The 23,839-nt window shown below is 37.8% G+C and overlaps 2 protein-coding genes across 15 annotated transcripts; one reads left to right on the top strand and one right to left on the bottom strand.

Annotated features, from left to right (window-relative positions):
• The first annotated feature begins 4,037 nt into the window (after positions 1-4,037).
• On the top strand, positions 4,038-7,949 carry NAC038 (NAC domain containing protein 38). 7 transcript variants are annotated; one of them, XM_039129811.3, is made up of 4 exons: positions 4,038-4,165; positions 4,621-4,819; positions 5,913-6,184; positions 7,216-7,949. In XM_039129811.3, the coding sequence occupies exons 2-4, from the start codon at positions 4,648-4,650 to the stop codon at positions 7,696-7,698; spliced, it is 927 nt and encodes a 308-aa protein (XP_038985739.2). In that variant the 5' UTR covers positions 4,038-4,165; positions 4,621-4,647; the 3' UTR covers positions 7,699-7,949. The 7 variants fall into 7 exon arrangements, with proteins under 7 accessions (XP_038985739.2, XP_088564498.2, XP_017699776.2 ...); XM_088708372.2 differs by lacking the exon at positions 4,038-4,165 and adding an exon at positions 4,231-4,375 and having other exon boundaries at positions 7,219-7,949; XM_017844287.5 differs by lacking the exon at positions 4,038-4,165 and adding an exon at positions 4,231-4,375.
• Positions 7,950-10,332: 2,383 nt separating this feature from the next.
• On the bottom strand, positions 10,333-22,742 carry LOC103713104 (uncharacterized). Of its 8 annotated transcripts, none has more exons than XR_001879797.5 (16): positions 22,388-22,738; positions 21,653-21,780; positions 21,497-21,568; positions 21,312-21,425; positions 19,361-19,429; positions 19,221-19,277; positions 17,793-17,846; positions 17,650-17,712; positions 17,435-17,497; positions 16,567-16,731; positions 16,018-16,173; positions 14,902-14,982; positions 14,743-14,804; positions 14,483-14,624; positions 13,807-13,867; positions 10,333-10,706 (listed from the first exon to the last, which is right to left on the bottom strand). XR_001879797.5 is itself a non-coding variant. In XM_008799903.6 (15 exons), the coding sequence occupies exons 1-14, from the start codon at positions 22,548-22,550 to the stop codon at positions 14,522-14,524; spliced, it is 1,350 nt and encodes a 449-aa protein (XP_008798125.4). In that variant the 5' UTR covers positions 22,551-22,742; the 3' UTR covers positions 10,333-10,706; positions 14,483-14,521. The 8 variants fall into 8 exon arrangements, 4 of the variants coding, with proteins under 4 accessions (XP_008798125.4, XP_026662761.4, XP_008798121.4 ...); XR_001879796.5 differs by having other exon boundaries at positions 14,483-14,644; positions 22,388-22,734; XR_015972322.2 differs by having other exon boundaries at positions 10,454-10,656.
• Between the last annotated feature and the right edge of the window lie 1,097 nt (positions 22,743-23,839).

Raw genomic sequence — 23,839 nt, 5'->3', positions numbered from 1 at the left:
CATGACAATAGAATTATGCCAATAAAATGTTACAATGTTCACTCTCTTGTGACGTTAATATCATGTTATTTATGTATGCGTGTTTGAACATCTTGTTTTAAAAAGAAGAATGGTTACATGAAAATGGCTCCTAAGGAAGAAATATCAGAACTGCTACATCAATGTGAACACATTAGTTGAAGTTTGCAAACAATCAGAAGCACAAAAAAATTCTAAACTATAAGTGAACACCATCAATCAGGCACTCACAACTCTTTAATTTATTTTTACTTCTGATGACCCATTTTTATGATGTAACTCATTTTTATGGGACCCTAGTTATCAGTTCAATAATACCTGATTAGTTATAATTTCTTTCTTTACCGCCAATAACTTACAACCCTTAATGAAAAAATATATAAATATACTCCACTTTTTTAAAGCTTTAAACGACTTTGTAACGATACCGAAAAAAATTCCTGCCTTGATAGATTTAGTGTACCTAGGTGAAAGTCGCATATGCATTCAAGAACGTAACATTGATGAGCCGGTGCCGCATAAAGTTTTTTATGTTGAAGTGTTTGACAAGCAAATGACAAAGTAAAATCTAAGATTTCTTCGTCCATCGTTTGCTTCTAGAGAATCCTCTTTGCCATACTCCATGAATCTACAAGGACACCATATAGGACATTCAACTGAATTACAGAAGCAGGATGTAAGCATGATTGCATATAAATTTACATGACATACCTGGAAAAAGTCTCTACTTCATTATACCATTTTATGTCTGAGAGTTTTCTTACCAACATTTCTTGCATTTTTTTTGCTGCCTGCTGAGGGCATATAGATCTTTTATTGGAAGTAAAATAGAGGATGAATTCCATGTTCAATCTAATTATGCAATTAGGAAACTGAGAAAAGTTATTGCAGAATTTTGCGTAGATTCACTGCACGAAAAAGAGGTAAAAATATCATGAAAAAGAATTTTGAATCATTCAGAAGCAAGCATGAAATGTGACCTTTTTTTATTATGGTTGATTTCCCTATAAATACGGTTTATGTAGCACCATAAATTGAATATTTTATTATCTGATGGTTGTACCACTTTGAAAGTACTAACCATAATCCTAACTACTAAGGGGAGAAGTGTAGTTCTTGCTTGATGTCTGCGATCATGCTAGCATGATCATGTATCATCATTGAAGATATGAATGTTGATGTTTATTCCAAACATTTATGATGATTAGATGCATTGACAGATGCAAGCAACCTAACAACGTAAAAAAATTCGAGGTTTGCCATTATTTTGAAACAGCTTTAGAAACACATCTGTCAATTATGTTAGTCAAACTTAAATATATCATCTTAATATCTTTTAGGTATGCAATTGCTAAACACACAGTTATATATTGTTGAGGGGTTGATAGAGACACTGCCCACATATTTCTCTACGATGTGATTAATAGAAAGAGGCCAGATGGTGGGTGGAGAACATGAGGATGAGTTCAAAATTTACATGCCTTTCCAGGTTATTAAGTGTCTGATAAGTAAAGCCAGCAGATACTAGAAAAGCTTGTTCATCACTATTCGAAGGTAACCTCTGTGAGTCTTCGCATAGCCATACCAAAGAAGCATTAGAGAGCAAAACTGGCACTGAACATTCTGTTAGCTTCTGTACTTGTCTAGTATATAAGAAGCTCGAGTGAATGAGTGATTGGTTTTACATTTCTACTAATGACATGCAAGATCAAACTTCAAGGCAAAACATTCTTACTTATATCTAAATATTTCCTGTAATTCCATGTTCAGGTACAATAATTTGGCAGACCGTAGAACAAAACCACAGATATGGAAACTTCAAATTAATAAGCAAAAGAAAATAATACTTCAACAATCATTAATTGTTTGATACTCCCCACGACTTGATCTTAATTAGATCAGAAGAATAGGAGATGGATTAATAAGACCAACCACAGAAGAATAATCTCCCAACCATGATATATAGCATCTAGTAGATAGTAGATACGTGCATGCATGCAAATGCGCGTGCGCGCGCACAGAGAGAGAGAGAGAGAGAGAGAGAGAGAGAGAGAGAGAGAGATTCTTGAAAAAAAACATGCAAAGATAATTGATGAGCAGACTAAAAAGAGTGTGTGCGCCTATACATACATAGATAGATAGATATATACATCAGGAACCATACCATATAACTATCCATGTATTAAGAGCCGGATTCATCATTCGTTCATCTTATCAACATAGAAACAGAATAAGAGACACTGCTCATACACCACTGCTTAACATAAAACTCCAAAACATGCTCTCTACAGCTAAGACCGGAGTGAAACTAGGTTAAACCACAAAGTATTATTTTAATCATATCAGATCCAAAACAACAGAAACCCTAGTCACCCTTCCCCAGCAGATAAATTATAGATCTTGTTGCATTCTATAGACGAGAGACAGAGAGAGACCATGTTTCCTACCCACTCCCGAAAGGGAAAAAAATTATGGAAGAATGATATTTGTGAATAATGAGAACTCTACTTGCTATTTCTTAAGAGATCTCTTATAACTTTGCGAGCTAAAACACACAAGCATCCAACTATCAATGTCTTCCAATACCGCAAGAAAACTAATAGTCAATTCCAAGTATTCCCATTAACTGGAGTTTTACATACAAACACAAAAGGACTTCATCACAGAAGAACCTTTGAAAGGAATGAAGCAATAAAGGGAACACCTAAGCGCACCCCACAAAACCCTAGTGTTGAGCACGAAGAGAATCCAATAGAGATCAAATTGTTTCTCTTTAATATATGTTTTTTTTGAATATTTAATGGCCAGTGGTCTGCTCGTGAGGGGACCCGGACCCGGCTCGCCTGACCGACTGATCCCCGGGTCAAAGGGGTTGGTTGGGCCGACATGTGGGGCCAAGGGTGACGTGGAGGGATCGAGTGGCCAGGACCAGCTACGAGAGTGGGACCCGCCTGCACGTGGCGTGTTGCTGACCGCACGGGCGTTTGGTCAGACACTCGGAATCTAAGGAGCGTGCGATGTGTTACGGGACGCGGTCAGCATGGTATTTCGTCTTCGCTTGTCTTATTTAGAGATACATTTTTATGCCATTTTTATCCCTAACAATTATTTAAAGTACTGAAGAAACCCCATTTTCTAATATCAAAACATATTGCGTTTTTTTAAAATTGACATGGTCATGTAAGAGAGTCATAACATGAATAAGCAATGAGTCTACTTTTCTTACTTTTTTTCCCAAAGAAAAAGTTGGTGCTGGATAAGATTATATAAGCTTACATAAGTTTACGATAACGTGCTTTTAGAGTTTCTAGTATCATATCTTCGAGATGCTTATAATATTATAAATTAGCTATTAAAATTATCCTTCGGAAAAAAAATACTAAAACAAAACTATTGCGAGGTAGAATATTGATACTGATTTAGCAAGGAGTTTGTCAAAATTGAATATTTTGGTAAATATTGGGAACTTATATAATCAAAGATCGTAGAGATAGCATGATCAGAAAAGATCTAGAAAAATAAAGTTGGCCAATTTATAAATAATAATTTAAAAAGAAAATTACAAGTATAGAAGGGTAATGATCATTTTCATCAATTGCTCAAGATTTACTATAATTTTGAAATATTGCAACTAGTTTACTATTTTGAGGAAAATTAACTAAGAATAGCTTTTTGCACATTCCTAGCCAAATAATCACTAACTTTTCGGTTATACATTGAGTATGCCGATGTATTTCAAAAAACCACGGCAATCATTTTAAATATTTGATTTACTAGATAAGAATAACTTATCTTGTGGCCTATTATAATCAAAATTGGGTGGAAATTTCAGGAGATATCTAAGCTTTGTCCTATCACATAGAATTCTAGAAATATTTTAGTATGCAGAGCATTAGAATGGACATAAAGCTCGGTGTCTGCGGATTGCAAAAGCTATTATGAAAGCATCCATGAAATAAATAATCATTCTTTTGCATTAGTGATGTACATGAAATAAGCTGGTGTGATAACAAGTTCAGTACTATACTCATCGTGTGTGGGTAAAATAGTAAAATTGCAATGGCAACCACACCCTTACACAGTTTTAATGACATTAATTGGAGGATATTAATCCATTCATCATCTTGTGAGTGAAGACCCTTGGTTGGTAAGAGCTTCTTCAACACACTCCATACCGAAAGCTTAAATCTTAAACTTCTTGGCATGGTGAGAAGATAGGCTTGTAGCTTCGCTGAATGATAATCCAAGAGACAAAGGGCCAAAGGAGCTTCCATGTTTTTTTCTTTGAACCCACTCACCAGGCACCAGAATTTACACCTTTCCCTTCTTTTCTTCCTTCCTTTTGCGGCGCAGACAGGTCAATTACAACACTAGTTTGTGACATTAGGCTTTGGTTTTAATGTTGGTTTCTCTTGCAAATCCTAATTCTCCATCTGCACTCAAAGGTAGTCCTCAAGTAGGTCAACGACCCTGCCCTCAACCAGTTCAAGTGCCAAGGCTTTTTAATTCGTAGTTTGAGCTTGTTCATATGATATTCAAAGTTTTGAGTAGCTTACGATTTTTGTACGTTGAGTGTCTTGATAATTTTGTACATGGGTTTAGGTTTTCTGACCAAGGAGAGGAACAGATATGGAAGGAGGGGCTAAGGATCAGGAGCAGTTGCCTCCCGGATTTAGGTTTCACCCCACAGATGAAGAGCTCATCACTTACTATCTGAGGAACAAGATATCTGAGGCCAATTTCAGTGCAAGAGCAATCGCTGAGGTCGACCTCAACAAGTGTGAGCCATGGGATCTCCCAGGTAGAATTCTCAATGCATGGTTTCATAGTCCTTTAGCTTCCAACAAGGACTCCTTCCCCTCTTTTTTTTCGTGATATGCATATGAGCAATACTGCACTTTAGGAACGACTATTTTGGTTGCTGCACCCATGTCATGATTTTATTTTTCTTTTCCCTGAGAGCAGTGCATAGATTTACCCACTGGGTATGGCATGCATGATGCTGGATCCATGTGAACTACTGCTGAGCATGCTTGGAAAATATTTTGGAAGCACGATTTGTTTCATAAAATTATATATATGTCATGTTGAATTTTCAATATCGCTAGATCTTTAGAAGAAATAATAGGGCCAGCTAAAATAAGGCTTGGCCAGATAGTAAAACATTTCATCTCCCTAATAAAAATCTGCTGGCCTTGTAATTATATATTTAGTTTGATTCTGTATACCAATAAATAATAGAATGTCTACTTGGATTTATATGAATTAAACGTTAATTTGCCGCTGCATCGTGTATATATATACGACTATTTTCACCTCATTTCTAAACATTTTGCCTTGGTGCTGTCCTTTTGTATATTGAAAAATTTCATACTAATTAATTTGATGTGATGTAAAAGATGAGTTATTTTACATTCCAGTCTAAATGAACATATATAGGGCCCGAATGATAAGTCATAAAACATCATCTTAGGCCAGTTTAGGGTTTTTTTTTTTCTTGCCCCGTTTCTGCAGAGAGAGAGAGAGAGAGAGAGAGAGAGAGAGAGAGAGAGAGAGAGAGAGAGAGAGAGAGATCTTGGTGTCTTGTTCTGATCTAAGGTATGACAGAGAGATTTCTGGATGTTTTCTTTTGTTCTACGTTTTACCAAAGATTGGTTTCTGATCTTCTATAAAGTTGGTGGACCGGTAAATAATATCACAAGCTATGTTAATTTTAAGAACACACGTATGCCATGTCTCTCCAACCTCGCAAGTTTTTCCAGATCGTTTTCCTTTCTTCTTTCATGTTATCTTCCTCTCCCCTAAGTATCTTCTTACCAGAAAATAGCCTACGCCAATTTGGGCTCACCATTGGACATCCCATAATAAAATACTCGACCAACTTTTGTTATTAGCTAAGGCCAAGATGGGAGAAAAGGAATGGTATTTCTTCAGCCTCCGAGACCGCAAGTACCCGACCGGAGTCCGGACCAACCGAGCTACGAATGCCGGCTACTGGAAGACAACTGGAAAAGACAAGGAGATCTTTAACAGCCAGACCTCGGAGCTCGTAGGGATGAAGAAGACGCTGGTCTTCTACAAAGGGAGAGCTCCTAGAGGGGAGAAGACCAACTGGGTTATGCATGAGTACCGCCTGCAATCCAAATCTGCCGTCAAAGCCAACAAGGTATGTAACTCCACTTTTACTGAAGAGATCTGAAACTCATAAAATTAAGGAAAATAGTGGGAAAACAAACCCCATGGAAACACATGGGATTATTGAAGTCAGCTGTGCTGCTGCTTATTAATTCAAATTTACTAATTATACTTTTGCATGAATTCGAATTACAGCCATTACATGCTATAACGACACCTTGCGAATGTTGCAATAGCTATAATTAATGGTCAAATCAGGTGATGGTCATTATAAATACTTCTATTGTTATGATGATATAGAACAACCATATATAGCAGCATGCACCGTATAACAACCATTAGTAATAATTTGTTCGATCTTATCTCTTCCAAGAGGAAAAATAGTTTTGAATATACTAACTAATATTTTATAAACATGTTGCTATTTTATTACATTCCACGATTGGTGGTTGTCTAATAGAATTGTTATTTTGCTGTGATCGTCCGTGATTTGCTATCATAAAACTCAATATTATAACGTATACAGGAGCCAAATAATATTACTTTATTTTTAATATTGCACAACTTTTACAGGTATCTAATGCAATATTGCTTACAAGGGCCAACATAGAGTTTGCCGTACTTAAATATATGCCACTCCTCTTTGCAATAATTATGTTATTAAATAATTCTATCTATATATTACATAATCCATCGAATTAACATTGTTATCTTACCATTAGGTATTACTTCTTGTTTTAACAAACTAATGATGGCCGATAATATTTAGTTTCTGAATAACATACAGATAAGTTGTAACAAAATAAATGATACCCTTCATCAACAGTGTACGTCAGAGTTTTGTTTTTTCAGAAGAAGAAGAAGACGAAGAAAAAACTCATGCTTCATGTTATCATATTCTGAATTCCAAATAAATGATACTCTTCATCAACAGTGTACGTCGGAGTTTTGTTTTTTTAAAAGAAGAAGAAGAAGAAGGAAAAAAAAACTCATGCTTCATGTTATCATATTCTGAATTCCAAATGCATGTATAATATTTGATATTTGGAATGTTGAGAGCAGCAGGACGAGTGGGTGGTCTGCCGCGTGTTCGTGAAGAGCTCCGGCGGGAAGAAGTATCCGTCGAGCCAACCCCGAGTCAACCCTTATCACCACCAGCACCTGGACGTGATGGCGGTCCAGCCCGACTACGGGGCGCATGGCCGGAGCTACCTCATGGCCGGCGCCGACCTCGCCGAGCTGTCCAGGTTCGCAAGGGGCAATCCCCAGGGCCCGGGACACAACCTCCTCCCCATCCAACCCCAGCCCCCGAACTGCGCCCCCTTCACGCTCTCGGGCCTCAACCTCAACATTGGCGCGCCACAGGTCCCAGCTCTATCCCATCCGCTCTCGTCGCTGCTCGCCAATAACAGCAACTGCATCATGGCAACGGACGGTGGCTTCGGTGCGGACGTGGTGGTGAGTTCTACCGGGACCGGGGGAAGCTACAACCAGCAAATGGACCCCTCCGTCGTGTTCGATCAGGTCTACTGGCCTCCTTACTGAAAAATGGATCCCAGCCTCTCTGCTGATACATAAGTTGTACTTCGATGCGAGCTGCTTCTCTCGTTAATTTGCATCATTAGTTGCAGTACTGGAGCTTTTGCTTTATGCTCTTTTCTTCTTCTCTTATATATTTTAGTTTCTTTGGAATATGATTAGGTTGGAGAATTAAATGGCTTACTTTGTTAAATGGAAACCTTTCTGCTGTTCAATTAGTGATCAATATGGTTCTCCATGGCTGATTGGAGTTAAAATGCGTGCATAAATTTCTAGCACTCTTTTTTATTTTATTTTATTTTATTTTTATTTTTTTATTTTTTTTTACGACGGGTAATTCATAAAACACATACACAAATATACCCAATAAAATCAAAAAATAAAATATCACGGAGCTTCCGAGACAACTCCTCATCCTCTGTCCACACTGTACTGCCGGCATGGTTGGCCATATAGGCGCTCCCCAGTCCGCAACCCTGTTAGCTTCTCTGAACACATGCTTAGCTTGGACAACGCCACTCTGCATCATCATCCATATATCATGAAGCAAGGGATGGTCACCAGCAGCGACCCTCGGACCCATCCGGACCCAACTGATAACCATGGCCGAGTTGCCCTTCAAGTTGACTGAACTAGCTGATAGCACCCGCTGAGCATGTCGAAGACCCGCCCAGGCCGCCCTCAGCTCCACACCAGAAACCGTGCAATTGAATAACTGACAGGCTCCCGCAGCCACAACCCTAAAATTCGAGTCTCTGATGACGAAATCCGCTCCACCCTTTGTACCTCCATTCAGTACCTCCATTGAAATTGACCTTGAGGAAGCTAGGAGGTGGGGGCTCTCCGGTGAAGAACACCGTGTGGGATGCTGCCGAGGTAGAGTGGAAACTCCAGCTGTCAAAGGCCCGTCTAAAAAAGGTGCATGACTAATCTCTGTCGCCTGTACTCGGACACTCTTCGCCACGAGCCTTGGCGACATGCTATGCTCATCGAAAGTTCGAGTATTCCTTGCCAGCCAGATCTGGTATATATGCTGTACAAGTCACTCTAACTGCCTCATGGCATGCCAGAGGGTTGCCCGACCACCGGCGGATGGTCCCTAAGAACTGGTCCCCCTGGGACCAACCCTCTCACAGCAACCTTGTTAAACGTCATGTCTCCCTCGCCCATGTGCACTGAAATAGTGCATGGTCCACCGTCTCCGCAACCTCACACAATCCGCACTCTGAGGGATCCTCAAGCCTTGTCCGCTAAGAACTGTTCTTATTGAAAGCCGATTCCAGACCACCTTCCATAAAAACAGTGCAACCCTCGAGTGAAGGCCCATGTGCCAGATTCAAGCACAATCCGGCCCCCGCTCATGCTCCCTTCGGAGTGCCCGAAACAGCTCCTCCACCCTGACTCCGGTCGTGCTCGAGGTACTCTACATCCGAATGTCCGGACCTGCACACCCTGGTATCGGGAGGGACTGGACCCTCTCAGCAAGGTGTGTACTGAAAGGCGACTTACCCTAGCCTCATCCCAAGCTGCCCCACCAAGGTCGAGGAGGTCGCATACCCGTAGTCCCTTCACCGCATTGGTGTCAACCATAATCGGCCAGAGTCTCAAGGGGAGGGCACCCACCCATGAGTCACCAGCCACATTGATACTCCGCCCATCATCAATCAACCATCTAGTGTTCTCCACATTTCTAGTAGTCTTTGACAAAGAAAATAATACCAGTCAAGGAGCCATGTGGTTGGACTTGCATATACCGTACGAGGAGGGGGGGGGGGGGGGGGGGGGAGTATGAGGATGATTAAAGGGAAAATGAGGCCACCTCGCATGTGAAATATGGCTAAATGAAAGCAAAAGTAAGACAGTACCACTGTAGCTTGGGCACTACAAGTATGTAATATGGAAGCAACTTGTTTGAACGTGGTGTAGCATTGCAAATATCCGAATCCTATGGTCACGGGAGCTCTATGCAATGGAACACCCTTCTTAGCAAAATAGAAGCAAAAAGATGATCTGCATAAGAGCACCCATGATCGAGTAGGTTTAGAATCGGGATGAGCTGCTAGCAGCTCCACAACATCCGCAGACTTTTAAGTATCTCACATCAAACTACACATGTCTATAGAGAAGCGAACAGTGCTGAGAACTGGCTTTCTATGCGGCTCATCACTTCGAAGAATTTATCTAAAAAATTTTGTGAGCTATACCTTATCTGTTGTGTGTGACTTGCCGACGTACCAACCAAAAAAAAAAAAAAAAAAAAGCATCCGATTAATCCGCTGCTAAAACTCCAGACGAGAATTTGAGCACTGCTTGCTTCTACTCTAGCTCGTTTCCTATCCATTTTCTTTTGAAGCTCATTTTCTGGTGATTAATGACTCATAGCAGATTGAAATGGTATTTTTATTGATAGAATATGGAAAATGTGACCCAAAATGGTGGGGACGGGAATTTGCACGCACGGATACAGAAACACCAAATTGCCAGTGACTGGTCAAATCCTCAATAATGCAACAAACCAGCAACCAGCTGTTTACGTGATGTGCAGAATATCAGATAACCTCAACAGTCAGACTCGTCGCAAATGGCAATGCAAATCAACATACATTCTGACAACAACGATAATATAACGGAGCCATGCAGTGTCTTTCCAAGCATAAACAGGAAATTTAACTCAAAGGCAAGCATTCAGCAGCAATCGATCCCCCTAATACAACATAGATTTTGGCAGTTCGGTGCACAGATCCAAATACAAGAATCAGCGTGAGAAGGAAAAAAATACATCTTTTATGAAGCATAAATAAGTGCCGCCGCAAGAAATGCGGACGCCATTCTACAACAAAGAGACGTATCGTTCGTGCTGGATGTTCTAAAAAAATTCATACGAAGGTCCCTTCAAACCCCAAAACTATCTTCCACCGATAGCAAAGCTCTGGAGCTCCAAAAGGTCAAATGCACAGATGAAACCTGCAAATAACCGAACCCCTACGTAACTAATGCATGTCAAGAGATTGCTCCTGAAAAGTCACAAAGAGTTTATTAGGTTACTAAATGAATGAATGAATGAATCTTCGGAATTTATTACACAGATTAATTTTATGAACCCATAATATAGTACTAATATTAAAAGGAGAATCGACATATCCACACTGCTATTAAAGAAAAGAAACATGTCAAGAGGATTGCCACCAAGAGAACAATAATAAGAAAACAAACAGTAGATCAATATATATCACCCTTACAATCCAATGATTTGTGCACAATTTTATAAAGGCGCTCTTCTGTTTCCTCAATCATCACTGATGTTTGAAGTTGTCTATTATTTTTTTAAAAATAATAATTCAAGACGGCTTTAGTTATGCATCAATGGATTACACTCTTTCATCCTCTATGCATACATGCATGCACGCATATGTAGGTATGTATGTATGCATACATATAAATGTATGCATATATAGAGTTAGGCAGGGATGCTTCTGAAAACATTTAGCTCCAAATACTTTCTAGTCATAAAAATAACGAACAACAAATGAATAATAACAATATAGCTAGCGAACAAAAATAAAGCATAAACCATGTAATTTGCGATTCTACACCGTTGATCTTGATCTAAGTGATTTAAAACAAACACGTGTCAAATTTCAGGTAAGTTGGATACTTCTAGGTTATAGATCAAAGTAAAACATGATAGCATATTGTTGAAATGGTCGATTTTGTTTTTATTTCCTACATGAGTAGAAGACCTCCAAAAGATAAGATTTTTAGTTTTTAGCCAAGTTAAATGTCATAGATTCTGATCAACGGTGCTGATCTTCATTTTGGGAAGATCTTTGTTTTTGATGAGGAAACAGTTTCTGGTTTCTAGCCAAGTTAAATGTCGAAGATTTCTAGTTTCGAACCCTCCGAGGCATCCAGCCTAACATTTTTTGTTTGTTCGTTTCTACATATGTATGTATGTATGTATGATCTGTTGCTCAACCAAGCCATGAATCAAACAATTTAGTCTGGATTTCTTGCCAATACAGGGATGACTTGCAAGCAAATGTCATAAAACCTCAAGTATACCAAAGTAATGCTTTGACTTAAGACACCATTAATGCTTCACCATCTCCCTCCCTCATGAGCCCTCCCCCACCCCAACTGAAAGAAAAAAAAAACAACAAAGCCCTTTCCAAGAAAAGGATCTGTTTCCCATCTTAACTCGTACAAAAGCAGCAGTTTTTTAAACAAATTTGATGGCAAGTAAAGCAAAAATCCCATTCTGAAAAAACTGACAAGGCAAATCTCCCTTTCTGCAAATATGAAATCCCTACTTAAGGGGTGAAGCAACATGTTCTTGAATAAAGGAAGTTAATTATAGCCACAAGATGTTGAGAACTGACAACAAGAACACAAAAAAAAAGGGGGGAAAATAAAAATGATGCAAATGCAAATCTTAATCATTACATGAAAGGATATAATTTAAGTTCAAAATCTGATTCGAGAGGTTTCTCCTCTAGTAACCATCGAAATCCAAGCAACATTTTTCCTCCACATATTCAACATAATACATGAAGCAGTGGACTCCAATAACACAAATGGGCATGATACAAAGCTTTCCACAAGGGTGTGATAATTGAGCTAGCATCAGAAAGGGAGTCATAAACTCTGCCTGAAGTCACAATGCACAAGAAGATGAACTACAATTCGTTCCCTATAAAATTTATGGCACTTTCTCCTGACATAAATATCACTCACCCCAATAGTTTTCATATTAAAGATCTACGTGAACTACTGCACAGAGGAATTATCGAATCGCAAAAGATACTCATAGGATTCCACAACTGCCTCCTCCAACAGAACCCCAACCCCCCAAAGGCAAAGGAAATTGTGCAAAAACGTGCTTGAAATTTTCAGCATAGTAAGCATGTCTTAAGAGTTTTTCTACTCTACAATTTGGATACAAATTTCATTTTCTGAAATCATGTTGATGACTTTCCTCCCAGATAATCTCTCCCCATGATCTCCTTGCGTCACTTATCCAAACAATCACTCTACCACCCTTCCAATTCTATGGAACAATTAGCTGACACCATCCATGAAATGGTCAATCAAAATTTTCCTTTGAACCATTACATACTGACCTAATCACAGCCTTTTCTCACCACCCTTCCTCTAAAATATCTATTTCTCATCACCATTTCCCATAGGCCATTTTCATCACTGCCAAATTTAAGTAACTTCATCGTCAGGGTCTAACTTGTTTCATTTCTGCACCAACCCTATGAAAGCTTTTTCTTTTCACAGAGAGAGAAAGAGAGAGGCATACAAATGGAATCATACTTGCCCAAATATTAGTTTATGTATCTTCAATTTGGTTCATGAGGGACCTTAGTTTCAATGCTAAATTTGGTCAGCCCACGAATGGACCTAAACAGCATTCAAGTCAGGAAGTGTTCTCCCCTCCCTTTTGCAACGTGTTGGAGGGCTAATATCTCCAACCTCATTGAGCCAAGTTAAATTTGGGAGAGTCTCAAGTGAGCCTTTTGTGATCCCAAATAATATCATAAATGTACTTCAAGCTATATATGTATATGTACATGATCATATGAGACTGCAACTTTGAGCAATGAATGGAATGAGACCACACTGGGCTTGGCCCTGCCCAAGCTAGGATTGAGCTAGGATCAATTCAAGCAAAATCAGACTTGCAAGCTTCAGGCTCTGTATGAAGCAGTCAGGGCAGCATAGGCCTCAGGTCAGGAACTACACAAAAGCATTATAAGTAGGTGAGACAGTTTGCTGAGCTAGGTGCTGCACATGTCACCAACATACAACAACTAAGACAACGCTCCAAATACATGGCAATGACCTATACACTTTTCAAACTTACAATGATATCTTCCCCATCAATCCAATTGGCTAAGTAGTATTTCAGTGGACATATGGCTATTACAAGGTGCATTTTTCGCATGTATAGTGATCATAGTAAAATTCATAGCAAGAGCATGTTAACTTGACAACAACACCTGTGATGACTTGTTCTAGTAGTACAATAGTACAGCAAATGTTTAGAAACACTGACATCAAGTGGTATATTCATCATTATTGGCTGTGAAACAAAAATGCCATCATTACCACTGCTTAGATTTCCTCCAACAAAGCAGCCTATGAACTACATTCTGGGACCGTGCACAGTCTGCTGAAAGTTTTTACGTCAGACATGCAGAACACAATTTTTTTGCAATTTGCACATTAATATAATGAAAATGATTAAAAATGAAATTCTTCCAAAACAGGTTACAGTAAACAACCGACAGGAAATATAAATAGCAATATCCTCCAAGTGCAACACATAAGCATCATTCTATTCTATTACCATTTTGAAAAGCTTTATTTAAGTCATAGCCTTAAAAATTTTGAAATCTTTTACTGTATTGTCCACTCTCAATCCATTTTTTTAATGTATAAAATCTACGCTAAGCATATGAAGTTTTGCATCATTAGGACAAGATTAAAGCAACACTAGTCCTACTTATATGAGCAAATGCCTAGCAACAAGGCTTATAACTTCTAACTTTTTCAGAGAAAAATGGGCACAGACAGCATATCAACTGCACAAAGATTCACAAAAATGCACTAGAAGGCTTAAAAACTATGAAAATATTCCTTATTTATTCTTAATTTCAGATAATAAGTCCATAAAAGTTTGATATCAAGAAATTTAAGAAATAATTATGATACTATTGGACAAATTTTGTATTTCTTCACAACTGAATATATAATGGATAAAAATAGAGGCCAGGAATCACACCTTCCATATAAACATCAGAAAGATCGATATTATATTTTTTTATTGATTTTCTGTTGCTTTCTTATCATCATGCCTGCGCTTAGGTCTGCGGTGAGAAGGGTTTGCATGGGCCTTTCGTGCAGGTTTCCTTGTCTTCTTACCGCTATACATGACATAATAGGGCTCCAATTAACAGAAAAACATATCATAACCATGAAAAGGAAAGGTGGGGGAATGTGTGGACAAGTAAACTGGATTATATGATCATGGACACAACTGACCAGAAAATATCTGATAGGAGTCTGTATAAGAAGAAGATTGGTAATGCCAGTAAAGCAGAAGCCTGCAGAAACAAATGAGTAATAACGGCAGTATATTAAGAATTTTTAAATAACAATAAATGATTGAAGTATGTTCAGGATAAATTGAATGATACATACCATAAACCACACCAACTCCTTAGTTGCAAGAGGTTTTGTTAATTCATGTTTCTTTAGATGTTCATGGACAGCAGCTTGAGCCTACCAAAGAATCAAATAAATTCAAGGAATGGAAACCAATTGTAAATTCATCAAGGATACTGATTAAAACATTGATGAATGGCATTCAAGTGAAGAAACCAAGACAGCACTTCTCTAGGGAGAGGTTAAAAAAAGGAAAAACAACAATATATCTGTAAGGTACTTCTCATACAGCTAGATTTGGATATCTCGGAGATCCATATGGAATAGATAGAACTAAATTACTAAAACATCGTCCTGGCAGCAGGGCATCAACCATCCTTGGAAATGCAGCAAAATCTAGAAAAGTGTTATAACAAGTATTCCTTCGACCTAGATTACATCAAATTAGTATTGATTCAATAACTTGAAAATGTTTTTTTGCCAGATCTATTCCATCTTAGTTGTATAACATTAGGTTGTTGTTGCTGAATGTTTATATGGTCAACCTCCAGGCTTGCTAGGACTCTTGAAAGCTCAATGCCGTTCCAGTTTTAGATAGTGGACAGGTAAGGAGTCCTTTTTCTAATATCAAAACATCATAGATCTCCAGGAAGGAGTTGTTGATTGGTAGAGTCATGCCTATTATATAATAAATTACAACGTATAGTAGAAGACATGAAGTATAGGTGACTGTGACCTTTTGAGTACACAATGACAAATATGTTGATGGAAGGCATTACGAAAAACAGTTTTCAAAGAATGGAAGCACAGGTATAATTCATAACCTGATAAGCTAATCATCTGAAAATGTTCTATAATCGTAATTTCTATAGTTATTCTCATGCTTGGAAATTACCATTTGAATCCCCTTATTATGCATATAAAAAAGTTGCTTGTTGGACTTTCTTGGAGACTACTGACTTTGATAAAAACAACAATGAATATATGCATTTTGTTTCCTTTTATAGAGCTTCTTAACCATTGTAAATATATGAGAAGTGAGGAAGAGGTGATCAACACTTAATATAAAATATAAGGATCCATAGAATGGAGAAGTAGATCACACTGAAAGAACAGCAGAAAACAGTGGAAAAAGAAAAGGACAAGAACTACCTGGCGGTGATATGTTGTTGCTGATTCAAGAAATTTTCCATATGCCTGAACGACACGCTTTGTATGGGGATTCAAAGCAACTTGCACTTTTTCAACATGTGGTTTGGTGACAGTAGCAACTTGATCAATGTAGGGTTTAGATAACTTCTTGGCTTCCTGGTACCAAATTATAAGATTGAAATTGAAGTTGCAAGTCCATACACAAATAGTAGTGTTGTAGTAGTAGCAGCAGTAGTAGCAGGAATACTAATAACAGTAACCAAGGTTACCATCTCTATACCGGACCGCAAATTGAAACCATCCTGGTACAATGTTGGTAGGCCCAGTACGGGACGTTGGTTCGGCATACGTTTACGCCCATCGTATTGCATACCAGTTTGGTATCGACATGGTATGGTATGCCCGGTATGCACCAGTACCAACCAGTACATTGTATCATGATAGTAACAATAACAACAACAACAATAATAGTAAGTTAGAAATTACACTAGGGCTTCCATGAAGCCATCTTTCCCATAATCTATAGGAAGTAACACCACCAACATTTACCTGGTAATAGGGATCTGCCAGCTCTTGTATTTTGACAATATGCATTGTAATGGTAGTCTTGGATGCCTCATAAACCTCAACAGTTTTAGTAGATACCGTTTGTCTGTAGGGTTCAGCATGGGTTACAAAGATCATCCACTGTTCTTTAATGGCAGGGATCCATTTCTTCATGGGATAGAACAAAAAATTAGTTGAAACTCCACCAATCAAGTTAATTAATTTGCCATATAGAACAAAAAACTCAAGAATGCATGGAGCTTTATATCAAAAACTAGGGAAGGCTTCACCAACCACAATAATACTTTCTATATCAGAGATGAAAGTAATATGACTGATATGCCATAGAAGCTCTAGCATTTAAAATTACAATTATCATATAGGATCACTTGGGATCACGGTTCAATTTTAGCCATTAAAAATGTATATATTTTTTTTATTCAGCAAAATCTCTAACAGCTACCATGCATAATAGTCCAACAAGAAAGACAGCTATCCAGTCTACACCACATATAAAAATGACAGTTTGAAATTAGGGAATATTCTCTCTTGATTCCGTCTATCATGTTTTAATTGGAGATAGCCCTCTTATTTATCTTAAAATACATTAATTACTTTAATAACTTTCCTGCCTATGTTAACTATCATATCCACTCTCTCTCCTCTTCCTCGAACAAATCGAAACCCTTTATAGAACTCTCAAACAATTTGGACTCAATTTACACTTTGACTTGACTCCTAATCAGATTGGACTCTATCACTTTCTCGCTTTTCTCTCTTCTTCAAGCATGCATTGCACGTGCCTGAATGCTAGTATCACAAATTTATCAGAAACAACCTAAATTTTATATAACATATATCAGCAACTTACTGTCTTAGCTGTCTCCAGATGGGGTTCAGCCCATTTCTGCGCTTGTGCTGATTTCTCTGATGCCTGAAATGATTTTGAAATCCAAACATGAAATCCACAAATACATCAAAAGCAACAGTTTGACTAAGAATGTCAAAGATAATGACACCCATCATACAAGATAAAAAGTCTCTCAAAACTGCTATTTTTGTTTTACATATGCCATGAACAAGCACCTTTTGCAGGAAAACAACCAATACTGGTTTTGCACGCTCCTTCCAGTGAGTTGCTGCAAGCTCCTAAACATGGAACAACAAAGCTACCATGAGAAGCATATACTATATATGCATGTGTACACTTAAACCATGTAAACATCTACCTGAAAATGACTTATATGGTATGCAAGCCAAGGTGGCAGCCATGCTCCATGGACCTGAAGAGAAACAATTGTGGTATTTGTCTCATATCTGATTCTGTCTCATATCTGATTCAACTATTGCTACCCTAAAGTAAGGATGAACTATTTTAAAGCATTGTGACATAAAAGGGGCCATAAGATATTACATGTACAGAATTGCAAGTACACCACTGAATAAGATTCCTAATGCAAGGATACAATAACACTGGCGATAAGCACAAACTTGTATCACAAAGACACAAACCCATTAAAGAATTTACAACTATCCTTCAATAACATATGGGAATTCTGACATGGTCCTAATTTGATTGCTTTATTTCTCTTTGCAACCTCATTCCAAAATAGCGTCCTGAAACTTGGACCAGACACCAACCCATTCTAGTGTCCAGGTCAATGGGACGACCCTTTATAGAAACTTCATGACCACGTGAGATTCTTTTTCAGTAAAGAACCTTGCACCCTTAGAAACCCCCTTGCCCTCCCCCCAGCCCCCACACCATTTTAAGCTCTCTCTCACAAGAGATTGAAGGTGCCACAGCCATCGCTGCAGGAAGTCGGGCGTGCGTGCCCTGTAGAGGTAGCTACCTTGCCTCCATCCACATCCCTTTCCTCCTCAACAACCACCACCACTTAAGAACGAGATCAACCCTCTGGTGTTGTCTCCGAGCCTCCTTCCACATACTTTCCCTCAATGACCATCAGCACTTTAGGTTGAGATCAACCCTCTCGTGGTAGCTTCTCCCCTCCATCCACATCCCCTCCTTCCTTGAAGACCACTAGTGCTTTAGATTGAGATTCACTACACCCCCAAAACCATATTAATGTCTCCCCTCGGCCTCCCCACCTTCACCTTCATCCTCTAACATGCCCTTGTTCCCATTGCTCCTTGCATTGGTTGGCTCAGACAAATTGATCACTTGGTTGAACCGTATGGGTTGAGTAGTCGATAGCTAGAATCAGTGGGTTGCTCCAGTTTTTTGAAAATTGGGGTTTAGGATTGACCCGACCCATAGAAGCTCGCGTGTCACGAGTTGGGCAGGTCGATCCCCTAGTCGGGTCTTAAAACATTGCTCTAGAATTAATGTTTCCACCATAATCTAAACTCCTCATAACTAATCAAAAACATAATCGTCTAGCCTTGTCCCAACTATTTGGGGTCAGCTTGAATTACCCATAACAAGTCCTTCGATATAGTTGTTCGATCACATTCAACACTTTTGTAGGCCTTCTTCAGATTGTACAATATCCAAAATTAATTATTAGGGCAAAAATTTAAAATGTTAGTGACTAAATACAAGGTTTTATCTGGAAAGTTTAAAGGTGGATACTACAACTAGCGCATGGAAGAAAGTGATGTTCAGCTAAAGCAGCAAAATTTCATATGCTCACCTCTGTCAGCTGTTTTGATCTTGCTGTTGCTTCTAACTGTGCCCTCAGCAACTCTTCCTGGCAATAATTTTTTAAGAAATAAACACAAGCAATTTATCATGAATGAATATAATGTGAAAATTATGGTAGCTACCACACACCTCCGCCAGTTGAAGAGCACGTTCAGTTTTCTGAATCCTGCGCTTTTGCTCATCATTGGTCTTTTGAAGCTATAAGAAACAAGAAGGAAAGATTGTGATGTCAACCATGCAAAACTCTAGATATCTGTATTAAATTATGTGGTCATATTACATAGAGTAGGTTGCCCACGAGAAGATAACCATTAAGCTGGTACAAACTTTGAATATAAGAATTTCATTTCTTATTGAGTCATTAGACTTTTAAATACAACAAGGGCATTATAGCATAAGTTTACACATCAAGATGAAGGCAATGAATTTGATCCATCGAAAATGACTGACACAAATCTGTTATGTGGATCATTATTATCAATCACTCTTCCAGTCATAACATTTTGAAAAACATCGATTTTTGTGAAACCAATAATTTCTTGATTAGATTATTTTTCTTTGGTGAGATTAAATACTTGAATAACTACATATGAATGGTTGGAAACAAATTACTAAGTTATCATATTACTCAACAGAGTTACAGTTTTTCAATATACATAAGGAAAGATAAGTCGTCAAGTTACTATAGGTGTCCAAAAGGAACTACCAGAACAAAATAAACTGACAAAAATTCAAAAGAAAAAAAAGATAATTTCTTTTAATATGCGGAACAAAAAGGTAATTTGAAAAGAGCAGGTCATAGACATAGAGAGTAAGGGGTTCTATAAGATTTTGAGGTCTCCTCATAAATCTCTTTATACATTCAAGTTTATGTTACTCTGCTAAATGCTTCACATGGTCCAATATTGCTTCATGGCCAGCAAAGCCCCACACATCAAATTTGTGATGAAATTAGAGAACTCCATATGCAATGAAAACTACCTAGCACCCATCTTCATAGAGAGATTATAGTAACAACAAATTTATGGAAAACAAGCCAAAATCCAAAACTATGATTGATAAGATTAAATACTTGTATCACGAAAAAAAATTCCTGTATCAAGAAAAAAAAAAACTTACAACCTTCCACACTCAATACAAGCTTACATTGATGTTCAAATGCATCAAAAACTTCAAGGGATCAAAGCAGCAAGACCATCCAAGCTATCTGCGCCCAAAATCCTTTACTATCTTCCTATCCCCTGCCTCAAGTTTTACTTGAGAGTCTGCACTCATTGATTTTATTGGACTTTGGAGGCATGACAGACAATAGGGCCCAAGCTAAACATAGTCTCCACCAACAATAGTTCCACCTTCACAACCTAGAATTCCTTCAACATTTGGAGATCTAGCAATATTTGAAGTAAAGCCCTAAATAACCCCCAAATCAACTACCAGGTCCATAAATGAGAAACCTGCAGGTCAATCCAGACACTAATTGTTCTTTGTAGGAATGTTACATATCAGATCCTTCATGTACCTGGCTACAAATCCACTACAAGCTCCTTACTGGAGGTCCAAGTACAAAATCTCATGTAAACTTGATGCAATTCAACCATCTCCAAGAATATAAAGGCAAGTCCATACAGCAAAGGTAATCCTGATGCATTAGTTACTTGAGTGTGGAACAAGATATGCATTAAGTATTTTGCTATTTGTTTTATAGAATTAGAATCATACAAACAGTTTTCCGAACAAAAGTAATGAAATAAGAAAGATCAACATAAACTCAACAACGTTATAGCTGCACAAAAGTTTAATAACATTAACAGTGCCCCAACAATGCAACAATTGAAGTTCTTAGGTGTCTTTAATGGCAACAGCATTTCATACTAGAGCTGATTACTGACAACAAATAAAAGCAACAAAGAACTCAAATTTTCCAGGAAATTCTGAGAAAGGCTGGCAAAAAAATGACAGATATGTTAGGATGACAAACAATAAAATATCCACTCACAGTGCAAACTCTACAAGCTAGATACAAATAGAGAATGTTGTTTACAAGATGCAGTAATTCAATCAGAAAAATATATATACTCACGCTTTCCAGTTTCAAATTCAAATCTTGCACCTTCTTCTCTGCTCCAATGGCCTGAGCCTCCAATGCATTGCTCTTCCTAGTTTGCGATTCAATCTCATTTCTAAGTTTCTCAACCTGCGCAGAGAACATACATCACAATCATACTGAGTCCTTAAAAGTATTAATAAAGTTCTTGCCTTGCATACCTGCTTCTCAAGTTCAACAGCTCGACCAGAGACCTTCCCCACTAGTTCCTCCGCATCAACAGAGCCCTTTTTCTATGCAAGCAAAAACAAAACATGATATGTTAACTGCAATCTTGTTTTTGTTACAAAGCAAAAATTGTGTTGTCATAGGCTCACCTGAAGCGATTCTATCTCGCTCTGCAATGAGGCAATTCTTGCTGACTTTTCTTGAACAGTCCTTTCCAACTGCGCAGTGTTCTCATCTTTGCCTTTTAGTTCCTTGGTTCTATCTGAAATACTAGATTCTACAATCAAGACAAAAACAATGCAATGTCATATACTTAAGGAGGAAAAACTTTCAGCAACAGAATTTCTTGGGTTAATAAAACCAAAACTAATATTAAATTTTACAGCTATCCAGACAAAATTACTTGGCTACAAGTGCTTGATGATTTCCAGGAATCGCAGTTTCTTTAAACAGGTTGACTCGAAAACCTAATCTTCATCTAAATTTTCTGAATAAAGCCATAAAGCCATAAAGCCCGAAAGGAATTGGCAATTAAACATCCCATGGTTGCCTTTATCTTCATTCAACTTTTGTTTGAAAAAAAACAAGCTGTTTGGTCAAAAATGGCAACTGATAAGGCGAGAAGCGTTCTCGATATAGGATTTGCATTCCGATTATAGATAAAGACAGAGAAATCGGAATCAAGAAAAGGACATAAATATCGAAGCAAGATTGGAAGCCCTAACAAACCAGAAAATTAAGTGGTCGTAACGTCTTTGACATTTGAGATAAGACTAAAAACGGCAGATATCTCTCCTTAATTTCCGTGAACCCTAGTAACAAGACAACTGAATCGTAAACCCTAAACAGACGAGAACCCCTCTAAAGATCGAATCGGGACTGACCTAGGGCCGAGATCTTGGTCCTCAGCTGCTCTAATTCCAGCCTCAGCGCCGCATGCGTGGCCCCGGTTCCGGCGATCTCGTCCTCGATCCCCGCGTCGGCCAACACTCCCACTACCACAACCGAGAAGATGATCAAAGATATCACAAGCTTCGAAGCCCCCATCAAAAATCTTCTACCCAAAAAACCCCAAAAACACTCTTTTACTCTTCCCCTCCTTTCTTTCTTTCTTTCTTTCTTTTTTCTTTTTCTTTTCTTTTCCTCAGTACTTGGCTCTCACAACGCGTGGGCGACGCAAGGCGGCGAAATGGCAAGCGAGGGCGGGGCTTGGAAGGGGAGACCGGCCCCCGTTTGATTAGATTTTTATTGCGAGTTGTGGTAGTTGTGACCGCCACGTGTCATCTGAACGCCGGGAAATCGTCGTGCTCCGGTTCCTGCCCGACAAATCTTCCGATTCGTCGCAAAAAGTATCTGATGGCTTATGATCTGCCGTTGAATCTGGTCTCGTGTGCGATGTGGACGGTATATATTATCCCGCTTAGACATTCTTATGCGGCCACATAGATGGTAGGCCCCGCTGGCCGTTGATATCATGGGCTATGGTGGGCTCCACCAAAATGGCTGGTTATAGTTGGCTGATAGGTCAAGAGCGACGTCGGGATCGGGTTACCGCCTGGTAAATAAGTGGGGCGAGGCTCCTAATGAGAGGTTGTTTCGCAAAACTGATAGCAGAGCTTTTCAAAAATAGGACTTTTTAAAGTAGTGCTTGTTTTTTAAATTTTTATTAAAAAAATATTTATTATTTGATAACAATATTTTTAAAGTACTGTAAAATTTTAATATTTGTTTAGAAAACAAAATAAAAAATACTTTTATAATGACAAAATTACTATAAAAATATTAAATAGTATTATACAACAAAACATAATAAAATCTAATATATATTAATAAATATATAATATAATATAATATTACTGTAATATAGTATAGTTAATATAATATTGTATATTATAACATAATAATATAATATAATTTGATATTATATAATATATTATGAGATAATATAATATTATATTATATTTATAGTATAATACAATATTTTGATATAAAATAATATATTTATAGTATTTTTATTACTATTACTATTTTTAGTACTATTACTATTATTAGAGCTATTACTATTTTTATTGTTATTACTATTTTTAGTAGTATTACCATTTTAGTATTATTATTATTTTTAGTATTATTTCTATGAGTAGTAATATTGCTATTATTAGTAATATGCTATTATTACTATTATTACTATTTAGTATAATTACTATTATTACTTTTATTACTACTATTAGTATTATTAATATTATTAATATCATTACCATTTTTAGTACTATTTCTATTTTGAGTACTACGACTATTTATCGTAGTACTACTATTTTTAGTAGTATTACTATGTTAGT

Source organism: Phoenix dactylifera, chromosome 12 (assembly GCF_051530095.1).
Source record: "Phoenix dactylifera cultivar Ajwa chromosome 12, Ajwa_hap1_PhDact_Kaust_v1.1, whole genome shotgun sequence".
NCBI lineage: Eukaryota > Viridiplantae > Streptophyta > Magnoliopsida > Arecales > Arecaceae > Phoenix > Phoenix dactylifera.
Note: the sequence above shows the minus strand (reverse complement) of the source record. Positions and strands in the feature narration are given on the sequence as shown.